Source organism: Kogia breviceps, chromosome 1, assembly GCF_026419965.1.
Source record: "Kogia breviceps isolate mKogBre1 chromosome 1, mKogBre1 haplotype 1, whole genome shotgun sequence".
Lineage (NCBI taxonomy): Eukaryota > Metazoa > Chordata > Mammalia > Artiodactyla > Physeteridae > Kogia > Kogia breviceps.
In genome coordinates, this window is record NC_081310.1 from 61,153,900 (window position 1) to 61,173,565 (window position 19,666).

A 19,666-nucleotide genomic window follows, 5' to 3' on the forward strand; every position below is an offset into this window, starting at 1 on the left:
GGACGAAGTGAGAGAGTAGCATGGACATATATACACTGCCAAATGTAAAACAGATAGCTAGTGGGAAGCAGCCACATAGCACAGGGAGATCAGCTCGGTGCTTTGTGACCACCTAGAGGGGTGGGATAGGGAGGGCAGGAGGGAGACGCAAGAGGGAGGGGATAAGGGGGTATATGTATGTATATGTATAGCTGATTCACTTTGTTATAAAGCAGAAACTAACACACCATTATTGTAAAGCAATTATACTCCAGTAAAGATGTTTAAAAAAAAAAAAACGAAAAAAAAAACCCATAAGCCAACACATGTGATGTAGATGTGGACAGAAATCATTTAGTTTGACCAGAGGAAAAAAACATATTATTTTGTATGGCTTCATTTTCTTTGTGAAAAGAAGATAATTAATACAGAATTGGGAACAGATAACTTAAAGCAAATAAAGAAACACAAAATACATACCTCTTGATGATACAGTCATTCTCTTCTAATATAAATCAGGTATTTCTATATACAAGGATGCATTTTCCACAGATTAACTAGTGATCACTCAAACCAAATAATGAGAAAGTTTAAAAATCATAGCAAGAATTATAGAATATTCAATTTTATTAAAAGTTATCTTCTTCCCTCTGAAATAGTGCTTGCACTGTTTTTTGCCTCTCCTCTGATAAACTGCTGATATCATTTTTAAAAGACATTTCCCCCAAACAGTAATTCTAAAATGTAAAATTGTTCAATTTACCCAATAAAGGATAAATATTATATTAAAAACCCATAGGGATATACTATATTATCACCTTTTGGTTTTTAAAGATGCTGAAATCATCTAGCTAAAATGGTATGGTTCTATTGGGAATGAAGGTCCTATAAAATCAAATGCTGCCTGGTATAAATTCAGTGAGACTTTAACCTTGCACTCATGCTTAACACATTGAAAGGCTTAAAAACAACTCTAAAATATGATACCTTTATTTTAATATATGTCTATTCCAAATCTGTATATTTATGTGTAAAATGCTTCTTATTCAATTATGAGAGGCATAAATATAATTCAAAATTTATATTTCCAGCATATCACAGATTTTCTCATAATCGAAATAACTATGTGGCATAGTGTAGCTCCCTGGTTTAAATAAACAGTGCAACTCTCCCTCGATTTGCAATGCCTTGCAGGACTTTAGTTAAAAATATGGAGAGAGAGATGACAGACAGACAGTGAGGGAGAGACACTTGAGTGTGATCAGTACCTAGAGGAAAAAAGAGAAAAGGAGAATAGCTCATAGTACTAAATGCAAGTATTCTCTCAGAAACACTGCAAAATCTTCGTTAAAAAAAAAATAGTGGAAAGTATAACAAGGGCAGAGTTTTTTTTGAACCTTTAAAAATAATTTCATAGCAATTCTGTAAGGATAATCAGTTATGACCTAGGCAGCAGCACAAATTCTATAAAAGCAAATAATTTCTGCAGTATATCAAATAAGATATGGACTAGATAGCTGTTAAAGTATCACCTAGTTTTAACCTGGAAAGAAAACAATAAATTCTATAAGGAGTTCAGATGACGTCATAAGCAATCATGTAATAAATGTTTAACAAAGGAATAAATATGTAAGACATCAGGCCAGACTCTGTGAAGATAAAATAAAACACATAAAATAAATCACACATAATCTTCAAGGGCAACTTTTATAGATGACAGAAAGTTATACCTACCTATTTAGGACTTAGAAATTTTGTAGGTATGATTACTATGTAAAAAATAGGCTGAGAAAGTTGGGTTGATCATAGATTTTAAAAATTGTGTATGTTATATACCATGACATAAACTGTATTTGGGTTATTTGATCAGATACTCACAGAATGATTGTAAGAAGGTTCCAATATCACAGGTAATGACATTTTCCCTTGAAGATTCAATTTTGTTAAATAAAAAATCTTTTCCCCCACAATCTTTTCTTTTTTCATGCGATGTATACCATACAGTCTAAACCGAACTGCATAATTTCCAATCATCTCAGATTCAACATGATTAAATTTGAATGTTTCTGTGAAGACAGGGCATGGTCCTCTTTGGATGCTGGTTTTTGCTCTCTGTTTCTTTATAGGTAGAAGAACAAGGTGTACTTGCCATGAGTTACCACCTGTCCTGTTATATGTTGGGATATCTGTGACAGCTGTCACTGTTACCAGAAGCTTCTGTTCTTGTGAGTCATAGTCAAAAGTCACATCCAGTGTGCCATATTTAGCTTCTGGCTCAGGATCAAAAGGTTTAGGAAGCTGTGAAGATGATCCTTGAGCTGACACATCCTAAGAAAAGCAAATTTAAATGTTTCAATTTTTAACTCTATTATTTAATCTAGCATGTAAATAAGTACCTGATATTTCTTTAGAAGAATGATATGAAAACTGTTTTTATTTGCTATCACAAAGAAAGTAATAATAATAAACAGCTAACTACAATCAAAAGCTACTCTATGCAGACAAAGTAATGTAAGTGGTAAGTTAAACTCAAAAACTTATCATAATAAAGACACAGAATTTAATATTTACCATCACAATTTTGAGAAAGTTGGATATACGTTTTTATCATGAGAAACGAAAATATATACTTCCATGTGTATTTCTGCTCCTTTTGTAAAAAAAAATTACTAAATTTTTAACATTATAAACAAAACAACTGACAGCTCAATATTAGGCTGGAGAGAAAGAGAACGTAAACGTTAAGTATAATGCTACTGAAAAATTTGGTACCATCTTCAGATTTGTTTCAAATGCCCCCATCTGTAATAGAATGTTAACTCAGTTAGGCTTGAAAATCAATGGAAATGTGAAATATGAAAGTATAAATACAAAGGCCTCAAAATACTTGCAGCCAAATATTTATTTTCTATAACACACACACACAACTTCAATTTTTAACCAGAATTTAAAACTACGTATTATTTTCTAATACTAATTACTGTTGAAAATGGCAGAATACATATTCCAAAAGTTCAAGAAAGTATGAAACTATATATTTTAATTGTAAGGTTAAAAGAAACTGTATCTCTTTAGCCTGGAATTGTCTAAGGTTCCTGCCAGTCTAACTATCTGGAACGTAATAGGAGTTTCAGCTAGTGACTAATAGTGCCAAATTCAGGTCTCTGACTTTTCAGCTATACCACTTCACCCCTTCAAATATTTTAATAAATATTAAGTGTTTTTCATTTTAAAATATGGGCCAATTTTACAATTTTCTGATTTTTTCTGAACTTGTATTTAATGTGTACTGTAGTAGGCACTACTACTAACTCTTAGTCTTCCCTTTTTGCATGTCTCAAAAAAATTACCTGGGTTTTAGCCAGAAACACATTGTCTGGCAAGAGACTTTACTTTGAAGTCTTCCTTACAACCGATATAGCCATGAAACTCTGCTCTAGCCAAAGGGAGAGAAACAGAGTTCTGTATGAAACATCCAGATCAGGTTTGTAGAAAAAATTACGTGCTCTTCACTCTCTATCTCTCACTCTTCCCACAAGCAGATACACAGATAGGATGTGTGGGTCAGCTTGGACCATGTGGATTAGGACAACACCCTAGGGGACAGAATAATGACTAAAAAGCAGGAACTGGGCCCCTGGATGATGTTGTAGAGCAAAGTCACCTACTCACCCAGGAGTATTGTTAAATGAAAGACAAACAATCTTCTGTGGTTTTGTATCTGTATTTGCCATTGTACTTGTCTTGTTATAGCAGCTTAACATGTACCTAACTATTGAACCTACTATGTGCCAGGACATATTTTGGGCGGGGGATGCAGCAGAGAACCAAAAAGACACAAGTCTTTGACCTCATAGATCTTACATGTCTACCTACGATGACTCAATTTTGTATGGTGTATGGAAGAAAAGATGACAAGTGAGGAAGAATACTTTAGAAGTAGGAACAAACTCTCATAGAATAATTCAGTTTTTTATGCAATATGATTAGATCAGGGTAAAAATATTCTTACGCTGTTAAACTGACAGTTTAGAACAAAATGTTTTAATGCATGCCACTTCATAATTGCTAATTAAATGATTAATTACATTAATTTATTTTTCAATTAAATATTTTCTAAAATAGTGTCATGACAGCTAAGATTTTCAAGGCAATAAAGATTTTTATATGGTCTCAGATAACTATTTCTGAATTTTGTTTCTCTGGGTGCCTCCTCCCTTTTTTTTCTTCCTGGGCATTCCTTGTGAAACTGAGGGTTAAAAGGGTGGGATTTTTACAGATAAAAGCTACTATTTGTATTTTACAAACAGGTAATTAGAAAATAATCCCTCTTTTCAAGGTTCTGAGTCAAAGTTTTCAATAATCTTTAGGCAGCAGCAACAAGTCATCAATACAGTTAATGAACTCCTTGCCGGGGAATCCTTCTGAACCCTCCTTACTCCTCTCCCAGTTCAACTGTGTAGGAAGATAGGCTCTAAAATAGCTGGATCCTGGATTAAACCAACAGGAAGGTAAGAATTTTCTATTTGATAAATAATATCTATTAAAGGAACGGTAGGAAGCAAAGTAAACTTGAAAAAACACAAGAATGAGTTTTACACTAACATAGGCTATCATCACCTAAATATTTATGTGACATGCATTTGCTGTAGTTTGAACATATTCAGTTTCGCTGTAGAAGACACAAAAACAAGCAGGATGGAGGAGACTCAATAAGAAGTGTTAACACAGCAAGCTTCTGAAATATGGGCAAAACTCACAGGTTCTGTTAACTAGAGATAATAAGTAAGGAAGTAACTTGAGAGACACAGGCAGAATTCAGAAGATGTGATAAATATATATAATAACTAAGTCAATAACTTGTAAGATATGTCAAAGACAGAATAAACAGAAAATAAGATAGAACAAATGACTATTACCTATGGAAAGGGATGGAAAGGCCAAGCTATGATCATGTCACCTCTGGGCTGACAGCTCTGTCACCCACGTGTTCTATTTAAGAAATGCAGATAAAATCTATGTCTATTTAGTAGACTAACTGCAAGTTTCACTTGTGGCCAGGAGTACTTGCCCCTGCATCTCTCCCATAAAACAAGTATGTGTTTTTGGCCCCTGGCACCCTTGTTCAAATCTCAACTTTTGTCCTTGTTACCGTGCCATAATTAGGGAATGCTGATGGAGCAGAAAGAGTAAGACTGAACATAAGGACATTATATAAACCAGGATTCACACAGTGTTTGTTTTCTTGCCACTGTACCTAAGAGAATCCTATCCTAAGTGTGTTCTCCTACCTTATCTTGCTCCTCCTACTTCCTGCTTTATATTTGAAATAGCTTAAAACGCACATACACACATGCATGCACACACACACAGAAGTGTAACTTGAGCATCTTAATTTGGTCTGTGAGTCCTCTGGGATAGCTTGCCTGGTGGTGTACTTGGAGGATACCAATACTTCAAAGTAATTTCGCACACAGTGATTCAGGTCAAGAGGGGCAATAGAGCATAGTTGTTAAGACCACTGTTTTTGCAGTCAGACAGACCTGGCTTTGAATTACAGTTCTACTGTTTAAGAGCTACTTATACCTGGGCAACCTGCTTAATTCTCTGAGTCTTAATGTTTTCATTTCTAAAATAGAAATAACAACTTTCTGAAGATGAGGTTGTTAGAGTTAAATGAGCTATGTAAAGCTTATAGAAAAATTCTTGGCACAATGGGTGATAGCTATTATTGTTGTTGTTAATTCAACAATCCAGGTTTCACTGTTTATGTGTTGGATTTGCAAATCTATAAAATAGTTATCTCAAATTTGCTCAGGTACAAAACATGGAGAAATATTCTTTGTGGAAAATGATGAAATACTGCTATGTTAAATTTATAATACCAATGCAGAATTTCCTTCTAAGTTACATAAGTTAGATACTATATAATAATATTAGAAATAGTAGAAGAGTAGTAACAGATAAAAAGTGTTCCTAGAAATTATATAAGAAAAACTTTAAGGAAATTCTATTCAGAGCTGTACTTTAATTATTTAATTTTGGTAGTAGATAAAAATTCACCTAGTAAGAACACTGACACACTGCAGTATCATGAAATGTTGTCTGGGACAAAAGTTGTAAAAATTTGCATCTAGAAAAAAAGGAAACATAAAAGTAAATACTGCCTAATGTAAACCTCTGGATTACCTTTATAGTTTTTATCATCATTGAAAGATTAAAACAAATCCTTTTTAGAACATGGAGAGACTTCAAAAGTATAACACACCTATTTTTGTTGTTGTTTTCATATTTTTTGCTCCCCCAAAAGGAAATAACTTAAAACACAACCAACCACTCTGAATACATGATGCTATGAATTCAAATTTCATTAGTAAAGCTGAGCATCACTTATCCGTTCCATATTCCATGGTATGGAAATGCAGACATTATTCTAAAAGGCTTGTAAAACATTAAAGGGCCATCTCCCAATAGTAAAAATATCCAAATAAAATAATTTAAAAAATAAACACAAACATAAATAGGAACCTTAAGATAAAAGAAATGGGTAATTCCAGAATGTTTTATGTAAAATGTTAAAAAAAATTTGTTTTAAACCCCTACTGAGGTTGAAACCTGAGGCAAGATACTTTTCAATATCTTGCATATTGCTCTCATTTTTATCTACCTGTCGTCTTTTGAAAGGGAGTTGAAGGATGGCTGGGACAGCCCTGAAAAAATCTGCAGGATAAAAATAGAAACTGGTACCATAAGCCATAAAGGACAAGATAGTGATAAAACCTTCTGACCAAGAGGATAAGCACAGGATTATTATCTTCCAAATAACATTCATTTAAAAAATTCTATGTGCTTTTACTTACTTCAGGGCTCAGGACTGCAGTGCTGTCACTTGGAACATCTTCTTCATATCCTTTATTATGATAACTTTCTATTTCATGACCTGTGCTTCCTTCACTTGGACACTTGTTATATGAGCATCTTGGACTGTTGCTGCAGTGGGAAAATTCACATTTACTGTCCCCAATTTCTGAGGGTGTACATGATAGATGGGGAGAACCACTGTCATCCTGATATGGTGGTGGCTGCAATTCATCCAGTGGGGGTGTTCTTCTCATTCTCTGAATGCAGTTTCCTGATAATGATTAAGAATCTGGTCACTGTTTCCAATTAGCCTCGACATGCAGTACAGTCTACAATAATTGTAATAACTTTAAAAAACTGGATTAAAATTTTGTGGCAAAGTAAGTACTAGATTTACTAATGAGTTTTCCTCTTCCCTAGTTCAGATGCAGAAATCAAATAATCTGGTTTCCCATTCCTCTCCTCCTGCATAATAAGATCAGGAAAAATAAGTTATATAACAAGAGAGACCCTGTTTTATACTATAAAAATGGGAGAGCAATAAATACTAGTGAAATTGATGATTTATTTAGGTCTGTCTTTCAAAACAATCCTAGAGCATACAAACTTCATTTATTCCCTTATGATCCGTGACCTCTCTAGCCACAATAGTAAAAGTATGGTAGGTAAAACAAATATAAACCTCATTAATTGTCTTCAATTACTGAGATGAACTTAAACTACCATTCACCTTAGCAGAGTCGGAAACTATTTTTCCACATCTATCCTAGATCCAGAATCCTGGAATGGGTGCACTCTGAATGGAGGCCTAATTCCCCCATCCCCAGCAAAGCCTGAAGTCTGCATTCCACCCCATCTCCATTATAAAGAGGCCACACCCTGCTCCACCACACCTTGAATCTGTATTCCTTCTAAAGTATGGCTCCACTCTGTCCACAGCATGCATCTCCACCTCCAGCAGTTAATTTGAAACTACATTTTCTTTTTCTCTTAAATTATGCTTTTAACTTTTACCTTAATGATTTATCTAAATAACTGAGAATAAACATGTCTGTGAACAGGATAGAGGTGGGGATAGGAGGGTATGTAAGGAAATAGAGTTCAGTATACAACTGAGGAATAGCTAGGTCTGTGTAGATAAATCCTGGACACAATAACAGACATTAAATTTAAACACTGCTCATTTTTTCCTTTAATGGACTGTGACTCTCCTTTCTCAAAAGGGACTCTGAAAAAAGGTAGTTTGTATTGTAATTCTTATAATTGAGCTCAGTTCAAATGTTCAATAGGTCTTCTGTTCTTCCTTAGAAAAACTTTACATAAGAATTATAAAACTCATTGAAAAATTACCACAATGTCTGGTTCAAATGAAAAATATTGAACTTAGTACAGATTTACATATTTGCTCAGAAGCCCAAATTTTGTAAAAAGAAATTAAATGTCTCACCTACTGAGTCTAACATACCCACTTTAGAAAACATAAGCACAAAGTAGAAAAGTTAATGACTTAATAGAGTTGAAGCTAAATTTGAGAAGATAGACTCAATAGATAGATGGCAAATAGTAGCTAATAAAACACAATAAACCAGATTTCAGAACAGGGCTTCCAGGAAAACTTTTGTTTTCCTGACAAAAGCAGGCAGACTCAACTGGCATGCCCCTTCTGTCCACTGGCCGTTCCCCCTCCTCCTGCTTGGAGGTGCTGCACTCATCTTGTAACCATGAAGTAACAAGCATGAGAATGAAAACTAAGAATAATGAAGAAGCATCTGAAAAATCACTAAGTAGCTATCTCCAGACTTCTTGATGCCTGAGACAAATAAATTCCTCTTTGTTAACAAAAACAGGGACTTCCCTGGCAGTTCAGTGGTTAAGACTCTGCACTTCCACTGCAGGGGGCATGGATTCGATCCCTAGTCTGGAAACTAAGATCCCACATGCCTCGCAGGATGGCCAAAAAACAAAAAACACAACAAAACCTGATATTTGAATTTTCTGTTGTTTCTAAATATATCCTCTACTGATAGTTTTTAAATCACTAAAATGACATCTTCTCTCCCTTTAAAATGTATATTTAATCAGCCATTGAATTATAAGTTAAATTGTAATATCTAAATATTTACTACACCATGAAGTCAATCAAAAAATTCCCAATGTAGTGGTTCTAAGAATCAGCATGCCATCTTTTCCTTTACCTTAATTTTTTTCAAAAAGAGAGATGCTCTTTCCAAGAAGTCTCTCAGCATATTACCCCACAGATCTCAATGGACAGAACTGGGTCACATGTCTATTTCTAAACCCATCTGTGGTAGGGGAAATGTGATTACCATAAATGGTTTAGATTAATCAGAAGCCATCAATTGAAGCTGGGGATGGGATCCATTTCACTGTTCATATCTATATGGAAAAGAGTAGATGCCACTCACCAAGAAAAAAAAAGAGAGAAGACTCAAATTAGAAATAAAAGAAGAGAAATTACAATTGATACCACATATAAAAAGGATCATAAGAGATCAGTATGAAAAATTATATACCAACAAATTGGACAACCTGGAAGAAATGGATAAATTCCAAGAAACATACAATCTACCAAGACCGAATCATGAAGAAATAGAAAATCTGAACAAACCAATTACTAGTAAGGATATTGAATCAGTTATCAACTTCCTAACAAACAAAAGTCCAGGATCAGACGGCTTCACTGGTGAATTTTATCAAACACTTAAAGAAGAATTAATATCAGTCCTTCTCAAACTCTTATAAAACACAGGCAAGGAGGGAACACTGGCAAACTCGTTTTACTAGGCCAGCATTACGCAAAGCCAGACAAGGACACTACAAAAAGAAAATTACAGGCCAATATTCCTGATGAACATAGGCGCAAAAGTCCTCAACAAAATATTAACAAACTGAATTCAAGAATATATTAGGAGCGGGCTTCCCTGGTGGTGCAGTGGTTGAGAATCCGCCTGCCGATGCAGGGGATTACAGGTTCGTGCCCCGGTCCGGGAAGATCCCACATGCCGCGGAGCGGCTGGGCCCGTGAGCCATGGCCACTGAGCCTGCGCATCCGGAGCTTGTGCTCTGCAACGGGAGAGGCCACAACAGTGAGAGGCCCACGTACCGCAAAAAAAAAAAAAAAAAAAAAAAAAAAAAGGTTGAGAGGGCTTCCCTGGTGGCGCAGTGGTTAAGAATCCGCCTGCCAATGCAGGGGACACAGGTTCGAGCCCTGGTCCAGGAAGATCCCACATGCCACGGAGCAACTAAGCCTGTGTGCCACAACTACTGAGCCTGCGCTCTAGAGCTCGTGAGCCACAACTACTGAGCCCAAGTGCTGCAACTATTGAAGCCCCCACGCCTAGAGCTTGTGCTCTGCAACAAGAGATGCCACCGCAATGAGGCGCCTACGCGCTGCAACGAAGAGTAGCCCCCGCTTGCCGCAACTAGAGAAAGCCTGAATGTGGCAACGAAGACCCAACACAGCAAAAAATTTTAAAAAATAAATAAATAAAATAAATAAATTTTTTAAAAAATGGGTTGAGAAACTAAAAAATGTCTTTGGTAAAAACTTTCTTTTTCCAAAGAAGATATCCAAATGGCCAATAGGTACATGAAAAGGTGTTCAAACCACTAATCATCAGAGAAATGCAAATCAACCATAAGGAGATATCACCTCACACCTGTCAGAATGGTTATTATCAAAAAGACAAGAGATAACAAGTACTGGCTGGGATGTGGAGAAAAGGGAATCCTTGTGCATTGTTGGTAGGAGTGTGAACTGTTGAAGCTACTATGGAAAACAATATGGAGGTTCCTCAAAAAAATTAAAAATAGAACTACCATATGATCCAGCATTTCCACTTCTGGGTATTTATCTGAAGGAAATGAAATCACTATCTTGAAAAGATATATGCACTCCCATATTCACTGAAGTATTATTTATAATAGTTAAGACATGGAAACAACGTAAGTGTCCATCAACGAATGAATGGATAAAGATAATGTGGTATATACACACAACAGACTATTATTCAGTCATAAAAAGGAAGGAAATCCTACCATTTGTGACAACAGGGATGGACCTTGAGGACATTGTGCTAAGTGAAATAAGTCAGAAAGAGAAAGATAAATACTGTATGATGTCACTTATATCTAAAAAAATTGAATTCATAGATACAGAGAACAGTGGTGGTTGGCAAAAAAAGGCAGGGATGAGGGTGGAGGGGAAAGGGTGAAGGTGGTCAAAAGGTACAAACTTCCAGTTATAAGATAAGTCAGTCCTGGGGATGTAATGTATAGCACAGGGACTACAGTTACTACTACTGTATTGTATATTTTAAATGTGCTGAGAGTAGAATAAAAGTAGATAAAAGTTCTTATCAGAAGAAAAAATTTGTAACTATGTGAAGTGACTGATGTTAACTAAACTTACTGTGATAATCATTTTGCAATATTTACATATATCAAACGATTATGTTGTACACCTTGGAATAATACAAGTTGTATGTCAATTAAACCTCAATAAAACTGGGAAAAGTAAAAAATCACTCAATATTTCCCTTCCAAAATACAATAATGGGAGTATAAAAATACACACACACATTAAATAAAACAAAACAAAAAAGTAGATGCTTAAAGATTCCAGGAAGGAGGAAGGTAAAGGATCCTTGCCCTCCTTATACATCAGTCTGGCAGTTGATTTCAGTTTTCATTTTTATTAAAATATCTTCTCTTCCTGTAGCTCTTTTTCCACTTTAATAATCCTTCTCTGGACTTCCTTTTTATGTGGACAGCACAATACAATTTCTGTCTGGTGATTATGTTATACCTTACTTCCTTTGGTTTACTTTTAATATATCAGGACCCTGCCTAGTTGCCACCAACTATGGGACTTACACAGCTGAGCTCCAGCCTTCTGGTTCTTATTTAGATTTAGTGTAAATGTGCTCCAAAGACCAAGGCACAAGTTACCACAAAGAAGTTTAGTGATATTTAAAGATGCTAAGTAGGTTCCATGGGTAGACTTCAATATTGTTTCTGGATTTGAAAGAGACAATTTTAAAGCTGTGAATTGGAATATATAAAATATTTTGGAACATATAAATGAGATATATATAATATACATAAACATTGGGATATATAAATTATATATATGTAGGTTTATATAATTATATATTATTGTATAAATCCTCAAAGCTTTGAAAATAATATTAACACGCTTTTCTCTTTCCTTTTCAGTGTACTCTTGCACTTTACTCTCCAAAGTGAAGAACACCAAATGTATCTGGAATCTAAATTTCATAAAAAAGATACAGTTATGAGGATTTCTCCTTTTTAACTTTTGCAATAATATCTTTTTTCTCTAGTTGATAACTGCTTTATATTGTCTATACAGTATAATAACCAAGAGTTGGCTTAAAATGAATTGCTATTGCAAACATTTTAAGACAATTGTTTTTATAAAATAACACAAGTTATGTTGGAGTTGTTAAATTACACTGTAAACATCCAGCCTTGGGAAGAAATTTTTTGTGGGACTATCAAACACCAAAATGATGATGATGCCCTACTATTACTTTATCCCTCTTTTTACAACCAAATTTCATACCCTATTTTATGGAAATTATATATCGATAAAAGGGTTCATGCATGAATATATTTTAAGCATTTTAATTTTCCATTTGCATATTGCACGGTACCTACAAAACAAGACAAAGTATCTTCCTACTCTAGAAAAAATCAGGATGCATGCATATCAGGAATATGACCTGTAGTTCTTAACATTATGTTTTAAGACAGTGACTTTCAGAGTTTGGGAACTGCAGCTCTAAAAAGTGGTGAATATTCAACATCTGTAGAATTCAGATTTCTTTTCAAATGCCTGGGGAAACTTGCCAAAATTGATCATATACTGGGTAATAAATTAAGGCTCAACACACTTCTCAAAACTGGAAGTGTAAAAAGGATGTTATCTAACCACAATGGAATTAAACTAGAAAACACAATCAAAAATATAACTAAAAAATCTATAGATATCTAGATAAAATGACAAGAAATTAAGATGAACTTCTAAATTGCCCATGGATTAAAAAAGAAATTGCAATAGAAATTAGAAAACATATTGAAATAATGATATTAAAAATAATACACAGAAATACTTGTGGAAAAGTGAGAGAGTGGTAGTGTATATATGGACATATAAACACTACCAAATGTAAAATAGAGAGCTAGTGGGAAGCAGTCGCGTAGCAAAGGGAGATCAGCTCGGTGCTTTGTGACCAGTTAGAAGGGTGAGATATGGAGGGTGGGAGGGAGGGAGATGCAAGAGGGAAGAGACATGGGGATATATGTATATGTATAACTGATTCACTGTGTTATAAAGCAGAAACTAACAAAAAAAAGAAATACTTGTGGAATGTGGCTAAGAAAGATATTTATAGGCCTAACTGCATATACCAGGAAGGGCAGGGGAGAGAGGAAGGCTGAAAACAATGATCTAAGTACCCATTTCAAGACGTTAACAATTTAAAAAACATACAAGTGAAACTCAAAGTAGGAGGAATGAAATAAGGAGCAGAAATCAAAAAGAGAAAACACGCATACAATAGAAAGCATCAGCAAACGAGAATAAAATTCACTGAGAACACTAATAAAATTAATAAGCTGCTAGAAGAGACTAGTCGGGAACAAAAGAGAGATGGCATAAATTATTAATATCAAGAGTAAAAATGAGGACATCATTTCAAATCCTTTAGAGATTAAAAAGATAGCAAGCTTTCCCTCTGTTCTTCCCTTTTTGGAAACTTATCAGTCCTAAAGCTCTTCAGTGGGGCAGACGCAGGCAGTGGTCTGCCCTGGTGGTGGCACAAGAAGCCGCAGTGGCCCGGAGCCGTAGGTCAGAGCACAAGTTGGGTGAGGAGGGCCTTCATTCAGGGAGAGGCCAGAAGTGAGGTGTCAGCGCTCAAGGAGGGCAAAGAGGGCATCCATACATGGGGCAGCACCATGCAGCATGATGGAACCCAATCTGGATGAGAAAGGCCCAGCACAGGGAACCAGAGCCTCAGCAGGATAAGAAGGTTCCCTATGGACAGGAAGCCTAGTCTGGAGCAACAGAGCCCAAACAGAGTGAGGAGTGTGTCTACACTGAGGGAAGGGGAGCCAGAGCCTGAGTAGGATCAGAGCCATGGAGGCGGGACTGGCGTGGGCTGTCAGGCCCAGGAAGGTCTGAGGAGGGCTTCCACACAAACAGGTGGCCCGACACAGGCAAACCAGAACCTAAGCTGGATGGGGTGGGTATCCACGTGTGAGGATGACCTAGAGTGCGCTGTCCGAGTCCAAGTGGGAAAAGGGAGGCAACTATGTATGGAAAAGGGGAAGTCCTGGAGTATGGGGTCAGAACCCAAGCAGGAAGTCAGAGCTTAGGTAGGATGATGAGGACATTCAATGTCGGGCAAGCTGGCCTGGGCTGTCAGAGTCCATGTTCTGAGGGTTACAAGGACATCCAGAAGTGGAAAAGGCTGTATGTGATACTGGAACCTAAATGGGGTAAGAGGGGGATGTGTGCAGAGTGATGGGGAGTGGTGTGGTGGTGATTAAACAATATACATATTATGGTTAATGGGAGCCAGGTCTTTCAGTGTTTGAAAAGGGAGTTATAAATATGGAAAGGGAAAACACTAGAATAAACTCTGTGGTGTTGGATTAGAATGAAAAGATATCAGTGCGAACTCAGGTTGTTAGTAATAGGTAGAACTATAGTGTAAATATGCATATAATGTGTGTACACACACACACATTCCTGAGTATCCTAGCTCTAGCCACTGAGAGGGCTTAAGAACAACACTTTGATAGCAAGGAGCATACCTATTGCCCAGATCTTGGCTTTTCAATCAGTTCTTTACTAAAAGGAACCACTGACTCCATGAAGAAATGGCTAATTCTAGGGCTGAGAAGAGGAAAACACAAGACAAGCCTAGACAAGCTTCTTGTGTTGAGAGTTAAGGACACACCCAAAGAATGATGGGGTCATGTCAAAAGGACAAAGAAACCAGCTTGAAGGGGTTCACACTGACCAAATCCCACTAACAATTTGAGCTTCAAAATAAATAATTATAGTAACTGATTATAAGACACTGAAAAAAAGAGGAAACCATGAATCCATCTAGATATAAATAAATATAAGCTGAAAGAATTTTGAGAAATACGTCATTTATGTAGTTAGAAATACATTCTGACAAAGGACTTAATTATCAAGAGTAACTTAGTAGAGAAGACTGGTACACGCCTCCTTAATGATGAGATCAAACTGAACATTCTGAGTAACGGGATAAATCAAAATTGTGCATTACCTGATAAGACACAATGAGAGGAATATGGCAACACTTCCAGCTAGAGATGCATAACCTGAATCTAATTGTGAGGAATATCAGACAAACTCAGATATTCTAAAAAACAAGTGTAATCTCCAAAAGGGAATGACCGAAGAACTGTTCTAGACAGAGGGAGACTAACAAGACATGGTAACTAAATGCAAGGCATGATTTTGAACGAGATCCTTTTATAATGCACATTATTTGGACAACTGTTGACCTTGAGTGGGTTCCGAGAATTAAATGTTAAAAATATATCAGTATTAATGCCTTACTTTTGATGGTTGGATTACGGTTATGTAAGAGAATATTCTTACTTGTAAAAAATATACACTAATGTATTTGGGGGTGACGAAGCATCAGATCAGCAAGTCTTTACCCTCAAATGACTCAGGGTGGTAAAAAGGACTGTAAAGTTGTTCTATAAATGCAAGATGGATTTAACATTAGAAAATTAATCTATCAAATTCACTGCATTTAAAGAATAAAGGTTAAAAGTAATGTGATAATTGTAACAGGTTTTGTTTTTTTTTACTTATCCAGCTTTAATAATTATTAAAAATTGTATACTGTATTTCATTTACACCTTCCATTTTCCACACATATCCTTTCTGGATTATTTTAAAGTAAAGATTTTAAAAAGCATTTGATGAAATTAATTATCCATTCATGATAAAATATCTGTGCAAACAAGGAATAGAAGGCAATTTCTTTTAACTCATAAAGGGTATCTCTGAAAGTCCTATAGCAAACAACAAATTTACTGGTGAAATGTTGAAAACTTTATCTCTGAGATCAGGAATGAGACAAGGATGCCTTTTATCACCACGTCTATTCAACAATGTACTGGAGGTCCTAGCCAGTTTAATAAGGCGAGAAAAAGAAGATGTAAAGGGATTGGAAAGAAAGAAATACAACTGTCACTACTCTTAGATGATGACTGTGATATAGAAATCTCAAAATAATTTAGAGATAAGCTATTAGAGTTAGTAAGCATATTTAGTAAGGACACTGGATACAAGATTAGTATTTAAAAAATCAATTGAATCTCTAATACACACAATGAACAATTAGAGAGTGAAATTTAAAACCAATTCCACATATAATAGCATTAGATAATATCAAATATCTAAGAGTAAATTTCAGAAATCACCTCGCTGCTCTTTTTCCAGTTCTTGGGTTTACAATTAGAATGTGTACTCTGAGCAATTGGCAGAATCCACACTTTGGCTTTCCAAGCAGCGTCTATATGTTACAGGAAGGGACAATTGGAAACACTGCAGTTTCCTTTCTCCAGCAACAAGACATCCCAAGGGAAAAGCAGAGATTAGTCTCAGTCAGAGACTTGAGAATTGCAGGTTTGGTGACTGCCTTCACTAGTTTGGCCTCCACAAAAATTAATAGGCTTGAAAAATAATGGCAGATTATCATAAAGTTAATTAGAAGATGACTTAACTGGAGCTGCCACTCCAGATGGAGACTCCTTACTGAGCAAATTAACACAGCCTTGGTATTTGATATGTAGCTTTAATTTAGCAAATGCTTTTCCCTTCATAATAATACAGAGATAACAAAAGCAACAGGTTATTTACATGTGGTATGCCCTGCTTCAGGGAAACATAATAAAATATTCTTGCTCTAGCAGAGACTTTGGCTGCCTCCACATTCCATGCTCCATCTCCTCGATCCTGCTCTAGAAGACAGCAATCTATTAGGATTTGTAAGAGTAGAAGAGTTGATAGATGAAGTTTCTTAGTAAATATACATGTGTGACAGAAGTGAGAACAAAATCTTAAGAAAATGCAGGGCTTGCCTCCTCAATAAAGTTCTTGAGGATCCAGGGTATGCTAGAATATTCCTCGCAAAGTCAAAGAGAATTTGCTACCCCTTGTCTGCCTCCCACTAAGGAGACAAAAAGTTTGGTTGGCCGCTTTAAACTTTGAGAGCAGCACGTTCCATAATTGAGTGTATAGCTCTGATCCATTTATAAGGTAAAATAAAAAGCTATTAGCTTTGAGTAGCACCCAGAGCAAGATAAGTCTCTCCAGATGATCCAGGTACAGTAGCGTAAGCTATACACATGACCTTTAAGACTCAGCAAACCAAACGGTCTTCAAATGTCTGCAGTAGGTCATGATGCTTGAAAGTATCATTGAGAAGTTCTGATGGTAGAATTGCATTGGAGGCCTTTAGATTTTTTAAATTATGATGTTTTCATACCTCCAAACGCATTTTATTAGAAGACAGAGAGTTCAGATTATTTTTGTACCATGCCTTGAAACCCTAATCTTTCTTACTTTATTTCCCTGGTATCTTGAAATAGTTCCTGATTCAAACCATACTTTGCATGTAGCTACTGATTTTCTAACAGTACAATCTTACTCAGCACATCTACTTTCTGAGTCAAAAATCAATTCATTGCCTCTCATTTCTTGACTCAGGTTTTGATAAAAGATTCCGCAAGTGAAATGAATAGTGGTTTGTTTTTGAGAAACAGCTCCTGACCAAATATTAGTGTCAAACAGAGACTAACTGGAAGATCAAGGGACACCAGGTAGCAACGTGATCCAACCTGTCCAGTATGAAGTAGATCGCATGTGATCACCTAGCTACTGAGTTACGAATGTCAAGCTGTACTCCACCATCAAGGGGAATTGGCAGATCTTGCATGAGGACTAAGTAGGCTCTGAAGGCACAGGGAGGTATGATAGTTACTCCTGCCGTATCTTGCTTCACCTGCATGCACAGTCTCAAAGTATGCTATGACTACTTAACTGAGGGTTAAAAATTTATGTCTGATGATATGCCCCAAACCAGCAGAAGTGGAATTTTCTGGTATTATATAGGATTATAATCTTTATAATCTTTCAGAGGTGGCCCTGAAAGAAAGAAGGAAACTCTTCTCAGTGGATAGAATTTGTAGCAGTCCATTTGGTTTTCAACTTTGCTTAGAATAAGAGTTGGCCTCAATTAGTGGGTCTGGCCGATGTAAGAACTTAGTAGAAGACAGACAGGCAGACCTAGAATGGCTCTTGTGCCTGAAAATATTTACATTTCCAATATAGTTTAAAACACAAATATGCAGCAGATAACTTGATTTCTAAAACTTAACCTCACACATTTTAATTCTTTCCCAGATTGAAGAAGTTTCTAAGTTGTGTAACAACTGCATTACTTTACTTTTTTGCTCTGCTCCTTAGATTGGAATTCCTAGTTTTATTCAATAGGATTTAAAATATAAAACATTTCACATTAACTCTCTCCTAGCCTTCTCAGTTGTATTCATCACCTACCCCCCAAATGTATCCACCCTCCCCCCAAATACACACATCCATGCATGTAGATTAGCCTAAGTGTTCCTACTAAATATTTCTACAACACACTTTGCTTATGTCGTGTACACTGTATTGTAGTTATCTGTTCAGATATTATGAACTGTGTGCTCCCTGAGAGAGCAGGACTGTCTCTTTTACCTTTGTACCTGCAGTGCCTAGCAACCCAAAGCTTGAAACACAGTATATTACCTTAAACATTTTTGTTGATTAATGGGCAAAATAATTGTTGCAGAGGAATCTCAATGTGACCCAAACGTAACTGGCAAGGCAGTGAGACTTCTGGGTTTACAGAACATGAACTCAAACTGTATTTTCTGTTTTAACATTAAGGAAATAAAAGAACTGCCAATATTACAAGATGTTACTAACTGTCCAACATTTCAGAACTCTTCTAATTAAAGCATGTCACATTATTTCTGTGAACAAGAATTAGAGTCTAAGCAGGCCAAAACAGTCATCTGAGCTGAGGAGGCAGTTGAAGTGTGAAGTTTGAAGTGAAGGATTTGAGGCAGCTGAAGTGGCTGGAAATTGTAGGGCAGGGCACTGAAAAGGAGAAAGCTGTGCAGAGAACGGGGCTTCCAAAATCTGTGTGGAGGACCCCCATAAGTCTGTGACCAAGAGTTAGCTGTACATGTGCAAAGACAGACCACCCAAGGCTTACCAGGTAGCAGTAACAGAGATATTAGAAGCCAATCAGTGCTAGGGGGAATTCAGAGTGCCTTCCCATAATGGTTATTTAGAGGATTACAATTAAGTCCTCTATTTTTAAAATCCTCTTTATTGTGGTATAATTTGTAGACAATAAAATCCAGCCATTTTGATGTACCCTTCAATGAGTTTTGACAAATGCATATAGTTCTGTAACCACCACCACAAAGGAGATATAGAACGTTTCCATTCCCCCTAAGTTTTCTCATGTCCCTTTGTCTCCCACAAGTTTTGCCACAGGCCAACCACTGATCAGCTTTCCTTCACTATAGTTATGCCTTTTACAGGATATCATATAAATGGACTCACACAGTATATCGTCCTTTGTATCTGGCATCTTTTACTTCCTGTAAATGCTTCTGAGGTTCAACTATGTCTTTGCATCTATCAGAAGTTTGTTACTTTTTGTTAATC

General features: G+C 36.2%; 1 protein-coding gene across 7 annotated transcripts in view; it reads right to left on the bottom strand.

Moving 5' to 3' along the window:
* Window positions 1-19,666, bottom strand: part of SYT14 (synaptotagmin 14) — a 260,496-nt gene that overhangs the window by 91,099 nt on the left and 149,731 nt on the right. For all 7 annotated transcript variants that reach the window (XM_067032262.1, XM_067032244.1, XM_067032258.1 and 4 more), the window contains 2 exons: window positions 6,840-7,111; window positions 1,858-2,307 (listed from right to left, as the gene is read on the bottom strand). In XM_067032262.1, coding sequence (XP_066888363.1) covers window positions 1,858-2,307; window positions 6,840-7,111 — 722 coding nt within the window. The remainder of the gene's footprint in view (window positions 1-1,857; window positions 2,308-6,839; window positions 7,112-19,666) is intronic.